At 44.1% G+C, this 27,555-nt stretch overlaps 1 protein-coding gene across 13 annotated transcripts in view; it reads left to right on the forward strand.

Moving 5' to 3' along the window:
* PTPRT (protein tyrosine phosphatase receptor type T) overlaps positions 1 to 27,555 on the forward strand; it is a 1,064,037-nt gene that overhangs the window by 891,808 nt on the left and 144,674 nt on the right. For 9 of the 13 annotated variants that reach the window (XM_032350627.1, XM_032350634.1, XM_032350629.1 and 6 more), the window contains one exon: positions 9,242 to 9,271. The exons of the other annotated variants lie outside the window; for them this stretch is intronic. In XM_032350627.1, the coding sequence (XP_032206518.1) occupies positions 9,242 to 9,271 (30 nt within the window). The remainder of the gene's footprint in view (positions 1 to 9,241; positions 9,272 to 27,555) is intronic. 13 annotated transcript variants of the gene reach the window in all.

Consider the following 27,555-nt stretch of genomic DNA (forward strand, 5'->3'; position numbering starts at 1 on the left):
CAATTTCCCCAAAGCCCAACCAGGTATTCCAATACACAGAAGATGTCCCTCGATTCTCCCTGCAGTGTTCATTATCATTGGCCTTGGGGCTTCCTTGTGACCCTCTGAAGAGAATCTTTCTCTTGCTTGTTTTCTTTTGGGATACTGAACTAGAAAGTGACAGAGAATGAGCTAGAAACACAGGGGACCAAGGGAAAAACTTAATGAAGGAAGTTAAATCAATTGTTTTGTTGTTGCTGCTTGGTTGTTTTGTAATGGATTAAGTGGGTATTTAGAAATGTACAGTTGCAGGAAGGGATATGAAATGTTGGTGGGTGATTCAAACAGGATTTGCAGAAGGTACAAGTTATAGTATTTTGAATAGTACCTTTGGCTCTTTGGAGAGGGCTTCTTTGAACACAGGCCAATGCAGAATCAGAGCTCCACGGAGATACAGAGTGTTACATGAGCATAGAAGAAAGCAACCTGGAGGGGCGCCTGGGTGGCTCAGTGGGTTAAAGCCTCTGCCTTCAGCTCAGGTCATGATCTCAGGGTCCTGGCATTGAGCCCCATATCAGGCTCTCTGCTCAGCAGGGAGCCTGCTTTTCCCTCTCTCTCTCTGCCTGCCTCTCTGCCTATTGTGATCTCTGTCAAATAAATAAATAAAATCTTTAAAAAAAAAAAAAAAAGAACGTAACCTGGAGCTTCTCCCCGATACGGTTCTTAACTGGGATATTGAATATTGGTTGGATAATGGGTCCATCCTTTACTCTTGGTTCTCATGATCACATCTGGACCTCAGAATGTTCCAGAATGGTCTCTGTATGCCATAATATAATAGAACATACAACTTTTCATGCACCTTGTTGAGTTTTGAAATAGAAACTCTCATTACTATAGTCCTTTTCATCTTTTTTCCTGGCCTCCTCCCTCTAGAATTGCTAGATGTCCTCTCCCAAAGGAATATGCAGCCAAAGGGCTGCTTGGCCACCCTTGTGGTCCCTTGGCTTACTACTATAGGGCTCTGGGTGCCATCAATGAAAATGAACATGGAAAGCTGAAGCCTCAGTGCCTTAACCTTTGTGTGTAAAGGTGTTTGTTAGCCATTCACATATGGGAGGTTCTACATTTTAATGTTTGTTTTGGCAATATGCACATATGTATGCATGTGCACAAGCTTCATAGTCCCAATTTAATCCTTGGGACACACTGAAGTCTGAGCATGGTCCTCCAAGGCTTAAGGTGTAGCCATTTACTTTTGCATGGGCAAACCCTGGAGCCAGATGAAGTAGCATTCTTTGGTAGAGTTGTGCCCCAAGACTTGTCTGGATCCCACATTACCTTTCCATTCCTTTTTCTTTTCAAATGGAAACTGAGAAACTTTTAGGGAGACCTTTTTGAGGTCAGTCCCTACACATGGTTCCAGCCACCTCCATCTCTCTTCCTTTTCCCCCTTCCCAGCTCTTCCTGGTCCAGCCTCGATGTTCTGCCAATGGTGCTTTGTCTGCCCATATAGTAACTTTTCCAAGAATGAATTTGAGGTTTCTTGACTTTGAGATATGAGAGCCTACATTGAGAAAAATGTGCATCCCTTGGTGTATTTTGGTTCTCTGTGACTTGGGTCTGCCCCAGGAGCTCCCAGTCTAATAGGTATAGACATCTTTTTGCTATGGACAAGAAAGCAGAAAAACTGGGTCCAAATCTCCACAGTTCTATTTATTTGCTGCTAGACTTGGAGAAACAACAAAGCTAAACATTTTGCTTTTTCAGCTGTGAGATGCAGCTAATCCCATGGGGTTGTTCTGAAGATCAAATGAACTAATTGTTGGAACAGACTTTACTTCCTGTACCTGCCTAAGAGATCATAATGCATAATATCAACAGGTACATTACTCTCTCATGTGACTGTCAACTTTACCAAGCCAACTCCAAACCCACTGCTAATATGTTAAGGGCAGTGCTAAAATCAGTACACACATTCTAACCTATTTGTAGATTTTCCATTTAAATGGTCCCCATATTCTGATTTTAATACTTCAAATAGTCATAGCAAGGTAGGATGTTGTTACTCCTATTCGGGGGGGTTGTTTGTTTGTTTGTTTTCTGCTGGTTTTTTTTGGGGGGGGGTAGGGAAGAGGATACTGAAGTTCAAAAGAGTTTATGATTTTCCCAGTCCTTGGAGAATCAAAACACAAACACAAACCCAGGCTCTGTGACTCCAGAGAGTTAACTGAATGCTGGTAGCTTCTATTCTGTCAGTCCATGGAGACTGGTAGAAAATAAGTGAATCCTGGAACAGGAAACAGGTGGCCCAGGTTCAGGCATCATTTGCTAATACTCTCTGCTGTCGCGCACGCTGTTGCCCTGAAGCAAATGTCGGACGTTTGTCTTCACCTACAAGCTTCCTGCCACTCTCTAACCCTCAGCCCAAGTTCCTCCAAGTAGGACTCCCAACTATTGCCTCTTCCTTGAGGCTTCCCACAAGCCCCAGGCCCTAGGAATATTCTGTGACCCTCCCCTGCACACAGCCACCGTGCCATATACCCAGGTCTTCAGGTGTGGATGCATCCACATGGTAGGTGTAGTTTTGCTGACCTTGAGAGGGGAATGACCCAGGAGGGCAGGATCTTCTACTTGCGCCTTTTCTGGCCAGAGCTTCACTGCCCTGTATTATCTGCCTTGGGATATCTGTTTTGAAAATCCCTCGAGGCTTTCATGGTCAAAGCTCCAGTCATCACTTGCCCATCAACCTGCTCACAATCCTGTGTCCCTATCTTAGTGATAGGTACTACCTCTCATTCCATCAGTCAAAATGATGGGGTCGTGTCCCCCTGATACTTCTGAACCTGCACCTTTACCTTCTCTTGGTCACATCCTCCCCCTCATTCCCTCTACAGCTCCTTCCCTGGTGAAGGCCCCTATAGCTCTGTTGCATGCATCTCCTCCCCAGCCCCACCCCTCCTACCCACCCTCCACAGTCAGAGTGATGTTGCAGTCAGACTTGCAGTGACTTGCAGTCAGAGTGATGTTGCAGAAATGAAACTTGGATTCCCAAACCTGCTGTCAAAAGTCCCTTGATGGCTTCTCCTCCCTTATAACAGTAGTTCATGGAGTAGAGATGAGAAAATAAGCATATGTTTTATTTAGGTCATCTGGAGAGTCGTGTCAAGCTGCGCCATCCCCTGCTCACAGTAGTTTTGGCCGATTTCCAGAAGGTCTTACTCCACTCCTATACATTTGGTTGTGAAGTCTCCTCCTCATTCAATGCCTATGTTTCTCAGTTCCATGGGACCTGACTCTACCCCTATTTAAGGTCTCCTTCAAAAGCCATCTTTCTCCAGTAAACTTTTGCTGACCTCCAGTCTAGACACAGTCTCTTCACCATCTGGATCCCCTCTCTGAGGCTCCATGTTATATCCTGTTATATTTGTCATTTGTATTCATAACTTATCTTCTCCGCTAGACCATCAGCTGCCTATTCTGATTCATCCTTATCACAAACGTGCCATGCAAATACTGGGGATTCCCTAAAAACATGTTGAATGGAGGAACCCTGTGAAATTAGAACAGATGGGGCCCAGGATTCACACTCTGTCTCTTGGGCAGGAAAACTTCACTGAGAACATAGACCCAAATATCAACATGGAGCATCAGCAGGACACCCAGTGTGGTGAGGACGTGAGGTTTGGAAGGGCAGCATGGGAAGGATTCACCATAGTCTGAGCCTTCAGGGAATGCACTGTCTATCCAGCGGGGAAAACATGAGGCGATAGGAAAAGGGAACTTCTGGGCCGGCCAAAAGCGACAGTGCCACTATGAGTTTGTAGCGTGCTACGGATCACAAAACCAAAATGTGGAATTTCAGGAAATTGCCCCAAATCCCATTGCTAATAAGTGGCAGAGCTGGGTCTCATACTTGGCCAGTCTGATAATGGATGCCACACTAGCCTGAATGAAATATAAAACAGGACTTGCTGAGATGCTGAATCATACAATGTAATTTTCAGTGGTTCATTGAGGTGGGAAAGCAGCCCAGATTAAGTGGGTCATGCTGGCTGTTTCGTCCATGCCATTCTAAATAGCTCCTTGCTCCACACACTGAAAAGTAAATCCTTCTGTTTATGCCCATTCAGGTAGCTGCTCCAACTAGAACCCTGGAGGTCCTCCTCAGTACACTCCCATTTAATCACCAACTGACTCACCTTTCACATTCACTTCTCCCTCCCCATGGCCATTACAAGAAAGGCCCCCAACATTTCTTACTTGGACCCCTACAGTAGCATTCATGACCCCAATCCCTCTTCCCTCCAACTTTCTTCTCACACGCCTGCCAGAAACATTCATTTAGAAAAATATTTGGCCTCTTGGCTCTTTGGGTTCTCCCTATGAGCTGTGATATTGGGACTACGGTCCTTCAGCTCTTTGGGAGCTAGGCCCTGCCAATATTTTGACATTCTCACCTTGCTAACCGACCCCTACATTTCATAGACAGTTCCATCTGCCTGGAAGTACCCTTCCTCCTCCATCCCTCTAGATGCTCCTTGACTTTACAACTCAAGCCTCATAGACTCTAGACCACCTTACCCCACCCTTACCCTGGATATGGTCCCACTGCTCCCTGTGTTGCCACTTCATGTCGCTTATCACTCCAGAAGACAGTATAGCACAGTGATTATTAATGCAGGCTTCTATCATTTTTTTTTTTTTAGAATTTAATCACATCTTTTTAAAAACTTTTATTTATTTGAGTGAGTGAGAGAGAAAGAAAGCATGAGAGGAGGGAGGGTCAGAGAGTGAACAAGACTCCCTGCTGAGCAGAGAGCCCGATGTGGGACTGGATTCTGGGACTCCAGGATCATGACCTAAGCCAAAGGCAGATGCTTGTCCGACGGAGCCACCTAGGCTCCCTTAGTGTAGACTTCTGGAGTCAGACTGCTTGGATTCTCATTCCTGCCATGCCACTTACCTACTATATAAATTTGAGTAAGTTATTTAACCTCTCTGAGCTTCACTTGATCATCCATAAAACAGGGATAATAATGCTGCATAGTGAGGATTAAATAAAGTATTCTACCTGATGTATTAGCACAGTAGCGGGCATGTAAGTGACCTCCTGCTGTTTAAGTGGTAGCTCTTATTACTCTTATTACTCTTTGTTTTACAAGTTTCTTATCTGGCTCTCTCATCAGACATTTGGACTGGATCAAGATCTCCTTTGTCTTTCTATCTCTGGAACTTGGCAGGGACAGGCATATAGTAGGCCTTTGAGAAATGTTCGCTGAATGAGTGACGGGGAGACGGATGGGGGGATGATGGATGGGTTGTTGGATGAAAGGGTAGATGAGTGTGTGGGCTTATAGACTAGATGGATAAGTGGGTGGGTAGATTACCAAGGGGGTAGGTGGATGGGTGGTTAGATGGGTGGAAGGATGGATGGCTGCACGCATGCATGCGTAGATGGAAGCATGGATGGATACAAGGGGGGATGGGTGGGTCTGTGCATGCGTAGATGGATGATGGATGGGTACATGGTCACATGGATAGTTAAATAGATAACTTAGTCCTGTTTAAGTAGTATGGAACAAAGGAAAACTGTGCCTCAAGTCAGCCTTGTCAGCCAGCAGAAAAGAAGATTCTGCAGTATGTGATTTATTAAGTTTGGAGTTTTTTGGTTTTTTCTGAGCACAGCTGTCTCCCTGTTCAAGATTTTTGGTCTCAGGCAATCTGTTATTTGCAATATCACTGTATCCTTGTAAATTTAGACCTTTGGTAAATCTTCTTCAAGCCTGAGAGAAAACACACCTGTATACTGTGTTATGGCCACACAGTAAAAAACTATAATCCTTGCCCAGGAACACTTTGCAATATAATTGGGGAAAGATACTCAATTAATTGAAGCTTGTCAGTTGCTATTCTCCTGGAGTTGCCTTGAAGCTGGGTCAGGATAGCACCCACCAGCTTTTGGTGACAACCAGGATAACTCAGAAAAGCTACTTGGAAGAGGTGGTTTGGAGATAAGCAGCATGTTGTTATGAGGAAGTGGCCCAGCAGAGATGAGTCCTGAAGGTTGAAAGCAGAAAATCCAGAAGATTCAGAATATTGAGTGCAGCCTAGGGCCCTAGAGCACAGGTTGGGGCTGTTAATAGTGAGGACATCTGGCTCAGGATGGAGGCATTATAGTTGGTCCCAAACTATGTAAAGCAATAGACCTAGTGAGGAGTGATCCCTTAGAGCTTCAGATTTCTCAATCAAAATCAAGAACAATAATGCTTGTTCCATGGGGTGATTGGGAGGATTAAAAGTTTTAAGACGCTTGTCATCTCAATGCTAGACCCACTGCATTGCTCAACATCCATCTGCTTTCTTCCTTCTTCACAGGCAGCACAGGCTAGTTGTCTAGAACACAAGCTTTAGAGCCATGTTGCTGTCAAATCTGGTTATTAGCTGCACGATCTTAGGCAAATTACATAAACCTTTGCCTCGGTTTCCTCCTCTGTAAAGTGAGAATGATAATAGTACCCATATGTCAGGGTGGTTGTGAGGAATACATGAGTTAAAGTATGAGAGCCTAGGACAATGCCTGATGCATAGTAAGTGCTCCATAAGTATTTTTATTATTTTATTATTATTCCTATCATTCCTAAAGAGGTGAACACTTTGTTCCTGGTTACCAGAGTGAGAAGCAGTAAACCTTATATCTGTGGATGAGGTGGGGACATAAACTCCCCTTTACTGAGGACTACTAATGTCAGGTGTTTAGATTACTGTAATCTAATATCAATTAAGATTAATATGATTTTCTTAAGATACTTCGTATATTATATATATCACATATAATTTGAATACGATTTAGATTCATGTTAATGCCCACAGTGACTCTTGGGAATAGGTAATTATTGTCCCCAGCCTTGATGTGGAGAGACTGAGACTCAGAGATACTGAGTGACTTAAAGCCATGTAGTTAGCAAGTCGTGGTGCGGGAACACAAAGACATATTTCCACTCCTCAAAGCAATTTAGGCTGACAGTCATCCATGCCATTCACCTTGGTGCATGGATCAGGAAAGAGTGGTTTGGAAGGAGGAACTGACTTGCCCAAAATGTCACAGTGAGCAAGTGAAAGACCTGAGATCAGAACCCTGCCCTCTCAAATCTCAGCCACTGTTCCTGACAATATGGAGAGCAGAGGTAGCAGTAAGTCTTCATAAAATGGAAGCCCAGCTTTCTTCCCCACGGATCACATTTCTAAGCACTGGACCACAGAGCCAGCCATGAAGGAGAGAAATGGTCTCCTTACAGTGTGAACCTATATGGTTGGCAAGGGGGATTTGGTGACTTGTGTGGGTGCTTCCAAATTCCACCCATCACATTCCTCACCCCTTTCATCATCTAGGGTACTGTTCCTTTAACCCAAGATGTTGAACAATTTTATGAGATCTTGCTGCACTATGGTTCATTTTCCCCAGCTCAGCTTCCCAAGTATACATGGGGCTTCCTTTCTGCCATAACTTCTCAGAGTCACTTTCCTTCTGAGAGAGGAGAGTTGGCTTCTCCTGATGAATAAGAGAAAGACTACAAGTGTCCCTGCCTAGGGACTTTGGCTACTTTCCTACTCAAGAGGGAGAAGTCTGAGGCTCCAAGAACATGTCCCCACGCTGCAGACATAAAGACTGCATCTTCCTGAGCCAAGCAAACTGGGATAACTGTTGCAATTAACCAGATAACTCAAGAGGGAAGGAAACTATTCTTGCCTATTCAGATGGATATTTGGGGACCTTAATTATCAGCAATTTTTCTCAATCCACAAATGTATCAGTTATTGTCAGTGTGGTGAAGTCTGTAAGATAAAGACATTCCTATTTATTTTCCTACAAAGTACAAAAAGTTATAACAAAAGAAATATCATGGATTTATTTGAGTTTTATTGTTCAGAAGCCAAGAGCTATAAGGGACATCATGCAAAGAGATTTCAGGTGGTGATTTTTCAAGCTTTCTTTTGGAGAGCGCAATTCTTTGTCATGTGAAATTTTAAGTGAAACTCCAGTTTATAAAATACTTAAAAAAATAGAGAAGTGCTGGCTTTCGTGGATAGTGGGGGACCAGCAGTCCTACCTGCTCAGTATTCCCCTCTCCCATTTTAGTGAGGCTACTATACAGAACCCCCAGGAGGCTACAAACACAGTTTGAAAACTAATTATCTACTTCAACTAATATGAGTTTCAGATATGGAAATAAAGGCACAGAGAATTTATTCAAGTTGTAGTCTGTTCGAATTGAAGGTTAGAATTCCTTTCTCTTAGTGCAGTGCTCTTAATGATAGAGTTTGAATTTTGTTTTGATCATTGATATGTAACAAACATGAAATTTAGTGACTCCTTTTTCTTATGTATCTGAGCTTTGGTCAGGGCTTTAAAGGGAATAACTTGTTTTGTTCCATGATACCAAGGGTCTCCATTGACATAATCTAACTGGTGGGGGCTGGCTGGATGTCTCTCTTCATGCAGTTTTAGTGTCTTTCCAGTTGGTCTTTTCAGGATGGCAACCTCAGGATACTTGGACTTCTTTAAGGAGAGTCAGGGTCTCAACTGAGGGTTCTGAAGACCTATATAGAGCTACAAGTCTTCTTTCTGATCTATCCTAGAAATTCCCAGAGTGCAATTCCTACCTCATCCTTTTGGTCACATAGGGCCAATCCTGGTTCAGTGTGGGAAGAAACTGCACATAAGCATGCGTACTGGGAAGTGTGGATTATTGGGGAGCCATCTTGAATGATAGCTACCTGATTACCTTGCTTTTAGCATGGCCTTACTAAATAGTTTCTGATTGGTTTGACCTGAAACTGAGAACATAGAAGTCATTGTGGCTTTCCTTAGGTCATGAGAGCACTATCATGTGGAAGAGTGGTAGAATAGTTCTAGAAGGCCAAAAAAGTCATAATTACAAGGAAGCTAGTTTTAGTTGACCAGAAGAAAAGAACCTTCAAACAAGTAAACCAGCCAACATTAGACTTGGCTTTTTCAGCGTGAGTAGTGAATTTCTCCATTGTTAAGAGAGGTCTGTCTCACTCCTTCTACCACCGGAAGTATCTGATTCTCAGTGAAGATGATTAGAGAAACTTGCATCTCCTTGAGCTTTGGGATGCTGAAATACTATGTGCATTTCTAAGAATCAAGATTTCATATAAATCTAATTCTTGTTTGTTTGTCTTTTCTTTTTCCCCCTTTTTGGACATTTCCTTCATCTGACTGCCCATCAATATATAGAAGAAATGCTTATTCCTACTCCTATTACTTGTAAGTATCGACCCGGGGAAACTTTTCTTCGTGCCCTGTGAGGGAACTGTAGCATGCATTTCCTTCACCAACCAAGTGTCTGTTGGTTTTCTCATACTCATTTCTGTCTAAGTCATCTGTAGCCCCAAAGTTTTTATTTCACATAGATGTTTTCCATTTGAAAATGCACTGTCATTGTTTATGTCTGTTATGTTTCTGCCATCTTGGATTTTCCCCCCAATTTTTGGAGATGTGAAGGCAGTATAATTTTCTAGTTAGAAATCCCTGAATTTCATCAAGAGGTCAACCTAATCCCCCTGCAGGACTTGCAGAGATAAAACAGAATCACGAGTCTCAGCAGCTTCAGAGCCCATTGGTGTCTACTTGGGGAATGTGTAGCATCGAGGGACTCAGAGGTTAGAAAAAAATCATGGGCTGTTTCCTGTATTTCAGTAAGTCTTCAGGGAACCATCTTTACCTAGAACCAGCTTCACAGGTGACAGAAACATCCAAGATCTTTGCTTTGGGCCTGAATGATCGCAGTCTGGGGTTTGGCATTAGGTATCTCATGTTACCAGTGCATTTTGTAGTTATAGCTGGCCTGTTGCCTGTCGGTTTTTTTGCACTTTCTAAATGAAGGTGATGGTTTTTTTCATTATTAACAGACATTTTGAAAACACAAATATAAAGGGGAAAAAGCTCCCATCAACAGATCCTTGGTAATGAAAAGTTAAGAAAACCACTGAAGTAGTCCCATCTTCCTAATATGCATTTCCAGTGTTTGAAAATTGAGGTCAAGGGAAGTGTATGAAACCACTCATCCAGTGGGATTAAAACTCAGGATGCCTGGCTTCTGGTAAAGTGTATTGTCCATCATTCCATGTCTTGCTACACCCCTGGCACACCCAGGCTTATGAGGGAGGCCATGTCTGCTAGTGATTGTCGGCTGAAGCCTTCACTGATGAGGATGGACCAAAATAAGGCTCTCCTACCCCGTTTGCTTAATGTTTGGGTTCCAGGTCAATAGGCCAGACAATGAGCAGATAAGATTCTGGTACTAATGCCATCAGATTATCCAGGAACAAATGGACCACCACCACCAACACTGAAAGTACCAGAGAATTTGCTTTATTTTTTCATTCATTCATTCCTTTGGTAAACATCCATTGAACATGCCTATTATGTTCCAGACACTGTGGATGGAGAGATGGCCAGGACGTTGAGCCCCACCCTCCCAGTATTCAACCCTCTCTGGGGTCTAGGATAAAGCCAAACACTTGAAATGTCAGCTGAGAGGTGCCTGTATGTACTCTGGTATAGGAGTGCTTACTGGGATGACTAAATTTCTAATGGGGCAAGGAATGGTTACCAGTGTTTATAGAGATGGATTTTTCCCACTACTGAAGAAATAAGAATTCTAAGCACAGGAACAACATGGGGTGTTGTCGCTGTGGTAGAAAGAGAATGAACTTTCAGAGTTGTGATGCTCTGGGGACAAGTCACATCTTTGTCACTCACGTATGAAACCTTGTGAAAGTCTTCTGAACTCCTTGAGCCTTATTTCTCTTAAATCCAAAATAGGGATCATAGTGCCTAACTCAGGAAATGAGGAATTTTGTAATGGGCCTGGAACAAAGTTGGCACTCCTGAAATGTTAGTTTTCTTTCTTTCCCCCTTCAGGGCAGTAGTGGTGGCCCCTAGGAGCTCCTCTGGTCTTCCAGATGTTCTTCTGGCCTCAGTGTTCAACAGTAGGTATGGGTATGCAATGACCCATCATAGTCTCTAGGCACCTTAGCTCCTTTGTCAGTTAGCCAGTGTACTTAGCCCTGTCTTTGGATGCCCAGGCACTGTGGTAGAATTAAAGATGAAAAATGTGAAAGTGTATGGGACAGACACTCAGGTACTTGTACTTCAAGGTGCAGTGATACACAAGGGTCTTTCAGTTTTTGCAAACTTCAGAGCTCTAAGTCACAGATCTTAGACTGTGAAACTCATGCCAGCTCAGGAGCTGAGCTAACAATTCAGGAGAGGAGAAGAACTGGCAAAGCAGACAGAGAGGCAGGACGAAAATCTTCAGAACCAAGAGGAGAAGTGCTTTGCAGAAGGAAGAGCCTGAAGATGCTGGCAGCTGTGGGAGGGAAGGTCTTGGGGCAGAGTGTTTGGGGACAGGGAGCAGCCCCAGAGGGCAGGCACGATGGGTTCTGTGAGGCCATAGGATTGAGAGATGCATGGAGAAGGAGGAAAGGAAACACAGGGAAATGCTGACCCTGTGATTTCCACGTTCAGAATTCCACTCCCCTGAGTCTTAGGGATGGACCTGAGTGGATGCCTTCAGCCCTCTCTACTCCAAGTGTGGTCTGTAGACCAGCAGCGTTGGAATCACCCAGAGCATGTTAGAACTGCAGCATGAGGATCCCAGCTCACACCTCCTGAACCCGAACCTGCATTGTAACAAGAACCCCAGGCAACTCTCATGCACGTCAAAGTTTGAGAAGCACTGACTTAGCCAGAGTCCTGGTGGTCTCATCAATAAAATAGGAAAAGCAATACCTCCCCCTGGGGTTGGGGAGCCACCTGGTCCCTCTAAAAGTCCCCAAATCTTCTGTGAAAGAGAAATGCTCCAACATGCTTTGGCTGAATAATCTTGTCACTGAAATCCATGTTTATTCAGTCAACAGGTATCTGTGGGATTCCCAAGTGTGTGCCGGAGGATGGTCCCAACTGGCACGTAAGCGTTAGCACAACAAACAAAGCTCCCTGCCCACATGAAGCTTTTTAATAGAGGAGATCAAGAATAAACAACATGTATTAAAAAAGTGGCATAGATGTTAAGGAATGGTGGAGAGAGCTAAGGGAAAAAAGGTAGATAAGCCAGGGAAAGGGGCTATAAAGTGTGAGTAGGGAAGAAATAGAGAAACTTCTTTTTCCCCAAAACAAAGAGGTCCTCAAGGGCACTCCCTGCACTGAAAGATCCTAGACACAAGCTCGGGGTCCACAGACCTTTTCCAGAAGGAGCTGGTGGTAAATATTTTTGGCTCTGCAGGCATATGGTCTCTGTTGCATCTACTCTGCTGTTGTAACAGGAAATCAGCCATAGCTGATGGACAAGGGAAGAAGCATGGAGGTATTTCAATTAAAAAAAAATTTATTGTGTAAACCTGGCGATTCACAGACCTGTACCCCTGGGGATAAAAATACATTATATGTTTATTAAAAAATTAATTAAAAAATACTGCAAGAAAAAAAATATTTAAAAAATATCAAATACAGGGCTAGATTTATCCTGAGGGCCATAGTTGGCCAATTCCTGCCCTAGAGTTTTGAGGCAGAAAGAGGCTGGAGTTCAAGATTCGTTCTGTTTTATGAGCTGCTACTGTGCGCTGCACCATGTGCTGGCTGTTGCAGACACAGCAGTGAATGAGGCATACCTGGTCAGGTTGAGAAGTGGGCAGAGGTTAAAAGAAACCACCCATCGGTTGCTAGTATGGGCCAGGCTCTTCTCATGCTCGCGGCAAGCCCTGCAAGATATGTGTCACTGTGTTGAGTCTACATAGACCTTGAGACTGATGTTGGGGGACTTGTGCAGATCCCACAGGCAGGATGTGGCAGGGCGAGGGTTTGAACCCAGGACCACATGCCCCTCAGCCCTGCCCATCCTTCTCCCTAAACTCTGTTCTTCAGGGGATGGAAGGGTTCCCACCTAGACCGTGTGCTTGGACAGCCCTTGGCCAGGCTGCCAGAGAGCCAGGATCCACAAGCAAGTCTGCCTCCTGGCAGAAACTCAGTTCCATGCAACGACCTCAGTGCCTTGCTAGGGACAAGAAGGGAGGCCCTTGAGGCAATTCTGGCTTTGCTATCCTGGGGATTTGCCTGGTCAGAGCTGAGAGCACCAGACTGCCAGAGCAGAGGCAGCCAAGGTTAGAGTGAAGAGTGCCCCACAGAATGCTTATGGCCAGGACAAACAGAGCTATAAATCAAAGGAACTGAGTCCTAGGGACAGAGGAGAGTCTAGAATGCGGTCCCCAATGTCCAGCACACGAGAAAAAATGGCGAAGTAATGTGGGCTTTGATATCAGACCTAGATCACAGTCCAATGTCTACCTCTTCTGCCAGATTGTTCAGACCTTGAACAATCATGGAACCACTCTGAGCCTCAGTTTCCACATCTGCAGAGCGGCGATGACAGCGGTGACTCCCTGGCATTTTGAGAGGGCTGGTGAGAGAGGGTCTATGCAGAGTGGCTGACACAAAGGAGGTATTTTATAAATAGTAGCTATGATTCCTTGCATTCCGAGCTGACAGAAATGCTTCTCTAGAATGCCTTTTTGCCTTCCTATAGTAAAGAAGCACCCAACAACCTCGGCGTCTGTTTTTTAAAAGGTTTCGGGAGCTGGCATGTGTTCACGGGTTAATTTATCTCAGGGTGTGTGATGGGCACAGTAATTGTTTCAAACAGAGACATTTTAGTGTAGTAGTTCTTGAAAAAGCACTAAGATGTTTACCAACTGTTCCGGCAGAGAGAGAGAGAGCACTTAACGGTTTCACCTAGCCTCGGATAAATGCCATGCAAGTATCAAAGAGGCGGAAAACGGTGACCTGGGCTGAGCCCTGTCTACAGACGCTCTGAAACTCGTGTTTTTTCCCCCCTTATATTTTTCCTATCTCTCCCCATGGCAGCATATTTGAATCCTACATTTACCCTACAAGGTCCAGACCAAACAGCGCCTCCTACAGGAAGTCTTACCTGATTCTCTCCACCTGCGGGAATGGGCCTTTTGTCAGTGCTCTCACTGTGGCTGCTTTTTATCATGGGCAGGAGCAAATGTGCCTTAAAGATGTTTCTTGTTCATTGAGGTTTCCCCCATGGTGCCCACCACACAGGCACAGTGAACCCCAGTAAGTGTGTGTGGAATGAATGAGAAGAACAAGATAATATTAAACTAAAGTCAACAGAGAGATGATCTGTTCTCAAAAAGAAAAAAAAATGTCAACAAATTTTAGAATTTCAGACCTTTTACTTCCCTATGCTGCTGTTATCTTTAAGGTAACCTTTGGTCCTGTTCAGCATCTGAATCCCAGTTTCCTTATATGTAAAATGGAGCCTAAGAGCGCATACCTCACAGACAGCTTGCAAGGACTCGAGAAGATGATGCTTGGAAAATGCCTAGCACACGGTTGATCCTCACCCAAAGTAAGAAACCACGTCCTTTGTCAGTGCGAACACCTTTCCACACCACAGGCTTTTGCAAATCAAATATCTTCGCCTCAATACACATAAAGAGGAATTTAAAATGATTATATCAAGAGATACTCAAAAGGCATTTTATGTAATTCATCAGTCACTTCAAATAAAAATGAAGGAAAAATGGGAATAGAAGGAAACCATTTAGAGATGATAAGTATCAATTACCAAAAGCTGACAGCAAATGTGTTGACAAGCAGAAATGGAAGGTGTTGCCACGAGGCCAAGGCAGATGCTAGAGCCGTGCTGCCGCTTGCCGTTCTGCCAAGAGGAGGACCGTGGCAAAAATTCTGATTCCTGGGCCCCACCCCAGAGCAGCTCAGTCCCTCTGAAGGTGTGGCCTGGGAATATGCATGTGCACGCACACCTCAGATTAATCATTCTGTGTGTGGACTTAGAACAAATTCTCTCCCCGAGACCACTGTCCTTTTCTCGGTATTGGAAAGTATTGGCCTATGCCCTCTTCCCGGGATGCCTCGGCACCATCTGTGCCTGCAAAATCCCAGTGTCTTTTTAGAGGGGACATAGTATCTGTAGCACTGCGCCCTCATTGTCGTTGCATTCAGCTGGCTTTCATTCATCCCCTGCTGACTCACTCATTCACGAGCCATTCTCCGGTTAGACAGGTTAGACTGCCCACGGTGTGTTTGCACGTCCGTCTCCCTGTTGACTAGGACTGTGTATTACTCATCTTTCGCTTCCCGATGACTAACTTGGAGCCCAGAACAAATCAGACATCGTAAGACTGTGTTGATCACATGAATGAGTACACACAGGTGGGTGTATGTGTGAGGTTGATGCCCCCATTTTGTCTGATCTCCCACTGAACTAGACTATTCCATTCTCTAGAAGTTCGTATCCGTTCTCATTTATTTTGGCCTATAGTGATGTGGCGGGACTTTTGGATCAGACCTGTTTTGTAATTTTGTATTGGTTTTAGGTTTAGAAATGTTGTACTTGCGTGTCACAATTACAAATGCAAAAAAGTAATGAATGCTGCTGCAACAAGATAAATATAAATGCATGGGGGCAGATCATGTGAACAGATAGATTTGGATGGGGAGTGCAACTGAATGGATGCTTTATTGTTTACTCTATTGAACTGGAGTCTAAACACATCAGTCATGAGTAGCGAACAGAGCACATCTACAAGTCAGAGGCTCTGTCATCTTAATCAGGGAAAATACAAATGAGCAGTTCCCTTCCAAAGAAGATGGAAGATGTTTATACTTCAGTTTTAAGTTTATACTTTAAGTTTTAAAACCAGCTAGGTATTAGTGATGCCTGGAGGCTTAGCAAGGTATGCCTGTGATCTTAAATGCTTCTACTCTGTAAATGCATCTGAACTTTATGAAGAAGGTAAAAGAGAGTGCGGAGGGTTCTGTGTTGACAGAGAGTGGTGACATACGGAAATGTGGTTGGAAAGACAAGTTCTCAGAGAAAGTTGTGATGTGCTACTCTGATCTGCTTTCAAGAATGAAGGGCTTTGGGTAAATACCAGTAGTGGAATTGCTGGATCGTAGGGTAGTTCTATTTTTTTTAAATTTCTTGAGGAGACTCCATACTGTTTTCCACAACCGCTGCACGAGCTTGCACACCCACCTGCGGTGTGTGAGGGTTCCTTTTTCTCCACATTCTCACCAACACTTATTGTGTCTTGTGTTTTTGACTTTAGCCATGCTGACTGGTATGGGGTGGTATCTCATTGTGATTTTGATTTGCGTTTCCCTGATGATGAGTGACATGGAACGTCATCGCATGTGTCTGTTGGCCATCGGGATGTCTTCTTTGGAAAAATAGATAAAGAAGTTGTGGAAGTGTGTGCGCACACGTGTGTGTGTGTGTGTGTGTGTAAAATGCATATATAAATGTGTGTGTATATAAAATGGAATATTATTCAGCCATAAAAAGAACGAGATCTTGCCAATTGCAACAACACAGATGGACCTAGAGGGTGTAATGCTAAGTGAAATAAATCATCTGGAGAAAGATAAATGCCATATGATTTTACACATGTGAAATTTACAAAAATAGAAAGAGACAAACAGCAGTAACAAAAAAACCCACAAATATAGGGAACGAACTGGAGGCTGCCTGAGGCGAGGTAGGGGTAGAGGATAGGCAAAATAGATAAAGGGGATTGAGAATACACTTATCTTGGTGAGCACTGACATACGTATAGAATTTCTGGATCCTTATATTGTGTACCTGAAACCAATATAACACTATATATCAATTATGCAATTTTTAAATTAATTTAAAATTGAGAATTTTAATAAACTAAAATTAAAAAAAAAATTTAAAGAATGGGGGAGCTCTTGGTTGACAGCCCCCTTTGGGACAACTCGCTCTTCAGAGCTGCATCATCTAAGGTCATGAGGGGTGTGAAAGTCATCCCTTCGGCACTTCCCGTGGGGTTGGCTCAAGCTTTCATTGCACCTGCATCACCGAATTCCCTTCCACCCACGCCTTCTCCTCCCCTTCCCCTCCCCTCCCCTCCTTGACCTTCCCTACCCCTTTCCCTTCCACAGACGTTGACCCCAGAAGCATGTCCTAATTCATCTCCTGCTCATCAATTTCAGTCTCAAAGTCTCATTCTCAGGGAACACCATCTGCCACACTTCCATTAGCTTCTCTTCCGTTTGGCCACTGGAGGCGAGCGGATCTAGTCCATGGCATGCCCCTCCCCTGCACCCAAGCATGGCATTGCCTTTCGACACACCATGGCCAACTAACTGGGGTCACCCCTTGTTGCTCCCTGATGATAAGTAAACTCTTAAAAAGTTCTTTCTCAGACAGTGATTCATTCACAGGCATTTGATTCTCACGTGTGTTTGTCCTGGGCGGGAGGCTGTGGGCATCTTCATCCATAGCCCCCACTGGGGGAGCTCACTGTGTATCACAGAAGAGACTGTAGCAACCGCTGATTCAGCCAGAGGAGAGAGCGAGGGTCAGAAGTGCCCACTACGGCACTCCTCAGGGCCCTCCAGGGCAGGAATGGGTTTAACCCTGAAAGCACTTGCCTTTAGCAAGTATCCCCAGAGTGGGAATGTCTCTTGCAGCTAAGGCTGTTGCAAAGATAGGATCCAGAGGCACAGACTAGAAAATGCCTTTCTAAGTGTTTCAACGCCGTGCTTTTAATGGAAGGAAGTGCTTTAGTTAAGCTCTGCAATGTTGATAATGATGATAATGATTACATCGCGTTTGTGTATACAACTTTATCTCTTCCAAAGTGCTTTCCCACTTATTACCTAGTTGTCTGGTTGGGCTTGGAGGTACTTAACAAGGTATCATCAGACAGATAAAAATGTGCTGTGCAGGAAAGAGCCCTGGGCATGCTGGCTCAGCAGCTTAGGATGCTCGACACGGTGGACACAATCCCACCTTCAGTGTCTCATCTGGAAAATGGGAGCGACAGCACCCACATTTTAGAAAGACTGTACTGTTTAAGCGACATGTTCTCTCATTCATAAGCGTTTACAGAGCAGTTACTCTTGTGCTAAGTACTGAGCTAGGTGTCAAGTGTTTAGAAAGAAGTGTCCTTCTCTCAAGAAGTTCACAGCTGAAAAGGCAACTTGCCCATGTTAGTTTCCCATGAAAGTTATAAAAGAATGTTCAGGGTACATGAAAGAGGGAGGTGAAGACATGACAAAGGTAGAAGTCACCCAGTCTACTTCGAGGAAAGACATCTGGGGGCCAAAGGGCTTAATAGGATGCCTGGCAGGGGAAAGACACAGGACCCCTCACTGGAAAAATGACACCCATGTTTCTCCTTGGCCCCACTGTCTAGAAATACACACACACACACACACACACACACACACACACACACACACACATTGTATAACTAGTTGATGTGCTGGAGAGCAACTTGGGAAGAAAAGAATGGAGTAGAGAGAGCAAGAAAAGCGGAGGGAGAAGGTGTGAGTCCCAGACCTACTCTGGAGCAGCTGTGAATCCTAAGCATCCTGAGTTTATTTCTTACCTATAAAATGGGAATTGTAGTGCCCAATTCATGAGATTTTCTTTTTTTTTTTTTTAAAGATTTTATTTATTTATTTGACAGAGAGAGATCACAAGTAGGCAGAGAGGCAGGCAGAGAGAGAGAGAGGAGGAAGCAGGCTCCCCGCCGAGCAGAGAGCCCGATGCGGGACTCGATCCAGCACCCGGAGATCATGACCCGAGCCGAAGGCAGCGGCTTAACCCACTGAGCCACCCAGGTGCCCCCATGAGATTTTCTTAAACCAGGAAATAGGGGCACCTGGGTGGCTCAGTTGGTTAGGCATCTAACTCTTGATTTTGGCTCAGGGTCACGAGGTTGAGACCCACGTCGGGCTCCATGCTGAGCATGGAGTCTGCTTCAGATTCTCCCTCTCCCTTGGTCCCTCCCCCAAACTCATGCTTTCTCTCTCTCTCTTTCTCAAAATAAATAAAATCTTAAAGAAATTGAATGACATAGTATGTGTGCCAGGGGAATCGTCATTTATTAAATGACAAAGCTGAGCTAGGACAGAGCTGTGGTTGGCTGTGTCAGGGTTGGGGGAAGACAGAAGTTGTAACTTCCAAACACAAGTTAGATGGAAGAAGAATTTGTCAGAATGAAGTTGAACAGTTGTAGATAGTGGTGCTTTAACTTACATAATTTCTCCCCTGAGTAATGGGATAAATGCCCTTTCTCCTGGCATCCATCCACCCCACATCAGTGGGAGAGATCACAGTCAGTTAATGATTCCGGCCAGCACCACAAAGGTGGACAATGTCATTTCAACACAAGAAGACTTTGTAGACCAGTGGTCAGAAAAATGGCTGGGGTTGGAGGTGGAAGGTCTACCCTTGGCGATTTCTAAAATCGGGGCTGGGGAATGACAGGTCTGTCCTTGGTAATATGGCTGCCAAAACCTGCCTTAAAAGAGGCAAGTTCCTCAGAAGGCAGAATGCAGAACATACACTCTCTTGTGAACAGCCCCATTGTCCCACTGGGTATGTTGCCCCCTTCCTGGGAGCAGAGCTCAGAGGATGGGTGCTTGTTTGGGGTGGGCAGTGAGGTAGGAAGGGTACTATAAGCCAAACCTATAAAGACTGGAGAACTGATTCCATTGGTGTCAAGGGATGGCTACACATTTTAAATGTGGTTTACTTTGGTTGTAATGGTTACTTTGATCTGAAACCAGGGCTGAAAACCATCCATCTGAGAGAGCTTGAGAATATAGGGTCATGGCATATCGGCATTTAGAAGATGAGCACGAGGGCCTGCTTAGGTCTGCTTAACCCAGAACCTCAGTTGAGAATTTGATTCCACTGTATCATCGTATAGACATAGCTTTGGTTATGTTAGTGGAAATTGAGTTTGGAGGGCAGAGCCCTAGAAGACAGAGCCCTATTGGCCAGCACCATTTCCTTCCTTTAGATATTGAGGTAGACAATCTGTATGCTGTTCACAAATGTGTAGAGGCCATTTAACGAATGGCAAAAATGCTCCAGACACTTTTTTTTCCCATTTCTATAATTTTTTTATTTTTTATTTTTTACTTTTTATAAACATATATTTTTATCCCCAGGGGTACAGGTTTGTGAATCGCCAGGTTTACATACATTTTAAAATAGCATTTAATTTCTCATAACAATCACTTCTCATAGTGGTGTTGGTGCTACCATGAGGAGTAAAGACCCCTCCGCCATGAGCAGTTTCCTGAGAAATCAGTGTTCATGAGCGTTCCTTTCATCACCGAAACCTCAAGAAGCCCAGTACGTCTGCTTATGAAATCTGCTTTTTTTTTTTTTGAAATCTGCTTTTTAACAAAATAAAAGAATATTGGCTGAGCTTCATTCTGGAGCTGTTTCTCATTCCAATGGCTTTGAGCCACTGTGCAGGATATTCTAGGAGGGTGAGGGATTGTTGGGTGTATTACAACTGTCCATGTTTTTTAAGTGGAAGGGCTAAAAGGTTGGTGTGGTCAAGACCCTGTTTTTACTGGAAGACTTGACTTTGTAAAGAGTGAAATATAAGGTCTATTAAGGTTATAAACCAAACTGAGCCTCAAGATTAAAGACGGCTTGCTTTGTTTTGGGAAACAGCTTAGCGACGAGGGACATTATTAGAAATCAAGAAAAGCTTAGATAGTCTCTATTTTACTTCCCACGTCATTATGATTTGGACATCTACTGATGAAGACAGAACTTGTGGTGAAAAATCTAAACTCACATATGGTTAATAAGGGATCTCATACCATTCTTTTGTTTTGGCTCTGCTTTATACTGCAAAACTACCAAGAAGATGTGAGGAGTTTTCCAGGAGACTGATGGCCCATTCAAAGTGTATGTGTCCACTGTGTTACCATACAGGTGTCTTCCAGCCGTCTAAGCTAGGAGAAGTTTGATCAAGAAATGATAATTCCGTCTTCTTGTCTTTCACCTCTTGTAGGTATTCAAAAGTGCTTTTGCCTTAGCTCTGAATGGCGAGGAAAACCATATTCAGTACCTAGAAGCAGTGTTATAGAAAGAAGACATGGACTGCATTCGTGTTTGAATCCTGGCCTCTGCCACTTTCTAACCTAACTTCTCTGAGCCTGTGTTTCCTCATTTGTAGAAGGAGGGCAGCGATACCAGATTTGGAGGGTTCCTGGGGGGCTTTACCAGGATTGCATAAGAGAAAGCACTGCGTGTACACCATCTGGGTCTGGGCCTGGTACATAGTAGGTGCTCAGTGCCTTGTAGCGTTATTATATTTTATGTTTTAGGTCTACACGTGTTTTGCACTTTACACAGTACCTTTATACAGGTATCTCCTATAACTTTCAAGGGAGGAAGTATCCTCTTAAATGTAGGGAAATGAGGACTTACCAAACTGATGAGGGCCACAGACTATTTGAAAGAAATTCATGGAACAGACTGGCCCGTTACTGGTACCATGTTCTTAGGATGGATTGGGAGGTGGGTGTGATAGGGATCTGGCACCAGAGCTGGTCAGAATTATGCCCTCAGAGACCAGACAGAATATGCAATGAATAAAGTCCAGAGTCGGTCACTACCTGAAAGTTTATAACCACTGCTCCAAATTATGATTGGAGGAAAAAAAAAAAAAAAACCTGTACCAACCCCTTTCTTCCATAAAATACATTCATCATAATAAATGGGACAAAACTTGAACAAGATCAAGGTCAATCATCTTTTTATAATTGGAAGAAATTTCATAATCTGCATTGGAGAAAGAAGGACAAAGATTAAAGACAAGGTGATTTGTTTCTTAAATAGGCCTCTTGAGTCCCACCTTTTTTTGGTAAGATTTGTTCACTTCAGAGAGAAAGAGTGGGGTGGGTGGGGATGAGGGGCAGATGGAGAGGGAGAGAGAAACTCAAGCAGACTCCGTGGTGAGTGCAGAGCCCAATGTGGGGCTTGATCTTGCAGCCCGGGAGATCATGACCTGAGCCAAAATCAACCAACTGTGCCCCTGAGGTGCCCCAAGTCCCATTTTTAATTTTATAGGATAAACTTTTGTCTCTTAATGTGTCTTTGTTTATTTTTTTTCTTACAAATAAGCTTCTGCCATGGAGAGGACTTTATTCAAATTCAGTTATGCCAGACCTAGAGAAAACATGTTACTTAAAAATGTACCCAGATGAATATGATAGCAAGACAGCAAGTGTCTGGTTTCGTTTTCCGGACAGTTGAGGTTTGAAGCCCTCCCCACCATTTCTTTATTTAAAAATAAGTGTACAGTGGCATTTGAGAGCCAGCCGTTGGTACCTGCAGGAAACTGTGCTTGATTTTGGTTGGGCTTGTGTTGAATCTATAGATCAGTTTGGTGAAAACTGACATCATAACAATATCCTGACATCTGGCTCAGGAACACAGGTGTCTCTCCATTTGTGGGGTTTACTTTGATTTATTTTATCACCCACTTGTGATTTTCAGCATGCAGGTCCCATGCATGTTTTGGTGGAATTATACCTGAATGATTCATTTTTTTTTCCATGCTACTGTAAATGGTACCATTTCTTAAATTTCATATCCTAATTATTCATTGTTAATATATAGACATGCACCTGATTCTAATGTATGTGGAAACAAAAAAAAAAGACAAAAAAGAGAGGTCTCAAATAGAGAAATAGTACCTTATTTCAAGCAAACAGGGCTATTGCATGAAAGATTAGACAAGACAAATGGGTAAGAAAGAAGTGGTATGTGTGGTATGTGTGTGTGTGTGTGTATAGACAGACACACTGGAATATTGTACAGCCATAAAAAAGGATGAGATCTTGCTATTTGTGACCACACAGATGGACCTGGAGGGTATTATGGTAAGTGAAGTAAGTTAGACTGAGAAAGATAAATACCATATGCTTTCATTCATGTGGAATCTTTTTAAAAAAACAAAACAATATGCTGAGTGAAATAAGTCAAGCAGAGAGAGTCAATTATCATATGGTTTCACTTATTTGTGGAGCATAACAAATATCATGGAGGACAAGGGGAGTTAGAGAGAAGGGGGTTGGGGTAAATTGGAAGGGGAGGTGAATCATGAGAGACTATGGACTCTGAAAAACAATCTGAGGGGTTTGAAGTGGTGGGGGGGGGTGGGAGGTTGGGGTACCAGGTGGTGGGTATTATAGAGGGCACGGATTGCATGGAGCACTGGGTGTGGTGAAAAAATAATGATACTGTTATGCTGAAAATAAATAAATGAGAAAAAAAACACAATATACCAAAAAGCAGAATCAGTCCTATAAATACCAAGAACAAACTGATGGCTGCCAGAGAGAAGGGGGTGGGGGACAGACAGAATGAGGGAAAGAGACTGGGAGATACGGGCTTCTGGTTACAGAATGAGTGAGTCATGGGAATAAGATAGAATAAGAATTATGAGCAATGATATTAGGATATATAATATATATAATACATATACACATATGATATATATATAATACATATATATATGATATATATATATATATATATATCATATAGATATATGATAGTGCTGTATAGTGACCAATGTTAGATACACTTGTGGTGAACATAATCTAACACAGAAGTTGAATCACTATATTGTACACCTGAAATTGATGTAATATTGTGTGTCAACTGTCCTCAAATAAAAAAAAAATTAAAGGAAAAAAGTTTAGGCTAACCTAGGCCAGATACTTAGCCAAAGAACCCAGTATGTGCTCAAAATATTAGCTCCACGTATCTTGCCTTCTCGCATTCTGAATTGCTCTAAAAGCAAGGCTCTAGTCCATGAGCGGGAGTTATGGAAATTAGAGTTACGGGATAGTGAGGACGGTAAGACTTAGTTTTAGGCAGACCTGGGTTTGAATCTTGATTCTGCCATGCACCAGCTGTGTGGTCTGGGGCATGTCTCTCACCCTCTCTGTTCTTCAGTTTCCTATTACTGCAAAGTGGAGAGGATACAAGATCTGTTGGTAACTTGACAAGAACATAGATCCTGGTACTTGGCAAAGGCCTCGTAAGCGTTAGGTACTTTCATTATTGCGTTGTTGTTGTTGTTGCTAAGCTGCAAGGAGGAAGATGCTAGAGAGCCTAAGAAAGGCCTTTCTAACAATGCTTGTTGAGCAGTAGAATAGGCTGCATGTGTAGTAGTGAGCCTCCCATCCCGGAATCATAGACCACTGTTACCTTGGATGTCCCAAGGGAAGTCAGGCTTCCCAGAGGGCTTCCCCTGTGTTGAGTTACTGTGATATCCCCCGTGGCATTAGAAGCAAGTGGCAGTGGGTTCCAGTCTCCCTGATCACCTAAGACACAAGACCCAAAGACACAAACAGCTTGAAGCAGTAGACAGAAATGGTATCCGTGGGAAAAAAAAAAATGCAGGCCAGACTTATCTTTCCATCAGCTGCAGTTTATGATTACACATTAAATTCAATTGCTTTCTTTAGGAGTCTGGTGTTGAGACCCATCCTCTCCAACCCAGTGTCATCCATTCTAGCTTTCCCCAGGAGTGCAGACAGACCAGCCGCCTTCCTAGTGTACACTAATTAATTTATCTCATGCTTGTGATTTTACGGTGCTTAAGTGCTGGAGCATTTCTGTTGATTCTTCTCCCTGCAAAGCACCTCACATTGCATAAAGACCATGAATCTCCATTGCAAACGCCGTCTGTCTTGGGCTAGGGAACAGCCCGCCGGCAGCCTGTTGTCTTGCTGGCGCTGCCTCTTACAGCCAAAGCAACACATCCATTAATTTATCCTTAATGACATTTTGACATTCCAATCAGTTCATCAGATGTTCCTTATGCAAGCCTTCTCCCGCACGGCCAGGCCAGGGTGCCAGGCCACTCTTGATGCATAATGTATGAAGCCGGTACGCTGCTCTGTACCCTCTGACAGACAGACACATCTGCTGTTCACAGGCTGCGGGCTCCTCACAGCCCCGGCTCCCGGAGTGAGACACGCCGATGCCTTCAGCGATGTTTTCTTCCGCATTTCCAGCTCGCTGCTCCTCGGGGACGCTGGCCAGTTCAAGGAGAGATGTCCTGGTTCAGAAACATACATGCAACAGGGCTCTCTGAGGGGAACTGAGAGTGTGTCAAACCCCCGCTCCACGCAAAGGATTTAAAGACGCTTTCGTTCTACTAATTCAGGTGGAAGAAAGACCTGTGACAAACCGAACATCTTGAATTTTATTACCCTGAGACTACTTAAAAATAATGATTGCAGAGACATTCTGATAGCAGTAATGGATATCAAAGAAGAAATGAAAATTGTCCTTAATACCTTCCCTAGAACACATTAGTGCGGAGACATGTCCTCGCAGTGGCAGTCACAATGCAGACCTAGTTTGATTTTCTAGTTTTGTTGTTTTTTATTTTTTTTTTAACTTAACGTAAGCCATTTGGCATTCTTCAGTGTTGTTACATAGTTTTCACTTTTAAAGGCACTCCATCATTTTAATAGCTGCATAATATTCCATCCAGGGGATGCACCGTCATTTACTGAACCGGTCCCCTGTCGGTAGACATTTACGAGGCTGTGACTGGCACTTGGCTCTTTAAGAGAAGCAGCAGCGTGGGCTCCAGGAGAGAGCAGGCTCTGCAGCCGGGAGACTTGAGGCTTCAATCCCACCTGGTCCCTTTACCTGTTTTATGAGTTTGGGATTAACCTCTGGGCCTCCAATCCCTCACCTCTAAAACAAAAGAAATGATCACTCCCTTGTAGTGTTGCTGGGAGGATTATAGGTGTTTTTAAGATACCGAGCACACAGTGGTACTTACTGCATGTTAAACTATTACACTCACACGTCTATACCTGTGCTCGTAGATCGGGGCAATCCTGCCCTCGCCGGCCTCCCCCTGGGGACATGTGACAATGCCTAAAGACATTTTTGATGTGTCGCATCTGGGAGTGAGAGGAGTGGCTGGAATGCAGTGGGTAGAAGCCCGCGCAGGGCAGCCTCCTCAACAAAAGATTATCCTGCCCCACCTGTCAGTAGCGCTGAGATAAAGAACCCCTGGCATACACAAAGCTGGTTTCCAATGTGACCTACAGAATATATGGTTTTTTTTTTTTTCTTTCCATTTTATTCTTTCATTAGGATAAAGTCCTAAGAAAATAGGAATGCTTAAGAGTTTATTATGCCCACTGGCAGTTTTGGGAGAAATGGGTGAGGTGGGGGATGGGAATAAGGTTGGAGGTGACTGATTTAGGAGAAGAGGCAGCAGATAAATGCTATGTGCTCCCCATTGGGGCAGGGGGTGACATCCCATAGACTGGTTCTCCAAGGATAGTCCCAGCATCTCCTAGGAACTTGGAAATGCACATGTTCGGGTCCTGCCTCAGACTCACCAAATCAGGATCTCTGAGGGTCGAACGAAACCATCCCTGCTCTCACGCGCCCTCAGGTGACCTGAAGCGCCCTCAGGTTTGAGAATCACTGTACACACCATCTGTAGAGAAAGGCCCACTTGTAACACTCCAGGACAAACACTTGGGGCAGAAATAGATTAGACGTGTCAGGTCAAAGTCATGGGCACCCTCAAATAGGAAACTGAGGAACAGTAAAGGAATTAAAAGTGTGACTCATTCATTCATTCATTTAGTCAGTCAATATTTTTAAAGCTTTTATGACACTGAGCCAAGTGCTGAACTAGGTGCTAGAGAAAAGAGAAATGTAACCTAATGCATATTATGCAAATGATTATAATGAAGGATGGTGAGAGTGGCAGGCAGATGACAAGGCTAGGAAGTGGAGGTATTGTCCCATCAGGGAGAGATCAGATAAGGCCTCCGGGAAGACGTAGTGCTTGAAATGGAGCTTGAAAGATCTGTGATCTGTGGATTCATTAACTCTACAGTGCTTGCACCAGAAGCTGTCCAGGGCCCCGGGGCATGGGAAGTGCATGAGGCCAGCGTGGCCCCTGCTCATGTGGTTACAGTCTAGCAGGGAAGGTGACCCTGGGGGCTGGCCATCTGGCAAGACAGTGTGGTTTCTGGATGGGAACTGAAGGCCTGGGGTGAGAGGTGAGAAAGAGAGTGTGCCCTGGCCTGAGATCTGAGAAGTGTGGGCATGGGGATGGGGAATGCAGAAGGAGGTTCACAGAGCTGGGGAAGGAAGAGCCAAAGAGCCTCAACAATGAGGAAAGATGGTTTGGAAGAGGTTGCTTTGGATAAAGTCTGAAGGATTCGTGATCGTGCATCCATCCCTGGATAGGCTGGATGGGCAGAGCGGGCAGACCAGCCTCCAGGAGGACGTAGACAGCTGACTGAGTTCAGCTCAGCTGCAGCTCAGAGGAGAACATTCCCAGGTAGGGACCTGCCCCTCTCGAAGGGCTGCAGAGGGGAGGAGTCCCTGTCACCAGAGTTGGCAATCAGGGGTTGGATGGCCACGTGCTGAGGCGTGGAAAGGGGTCTCCCAAGTTAGGATGGAAGAATGCTCCTAAGAACCCCAAAGACCATTCCAGCCCAGAGAACTTAACTCTGTAACCTATAATGACCTGAAACTGAGGATCAGAGTGTGATTGCGAGAGAAAAACATCTGCCGGAGTGTCTGGCTTGGTTTGTGGTCCTCCAAGCAAGATACGGATGGAGTGAGGGGAGAAAAGTCGTCATGT

The sequence above is a fragment of the Mustela erminea genome, chromosome 7, assembly GCF_009829155.1.
Source record: "Mustela erminea isolate mMusErm1 chromosome 7, mMusErm1.Pri, whole genome shotgun sequence".
NCBI lineage: Eukaryota > Metazoa > Chordata > Mammalia > Carnivora > Mustelidae > Mustela > Mustela erminea.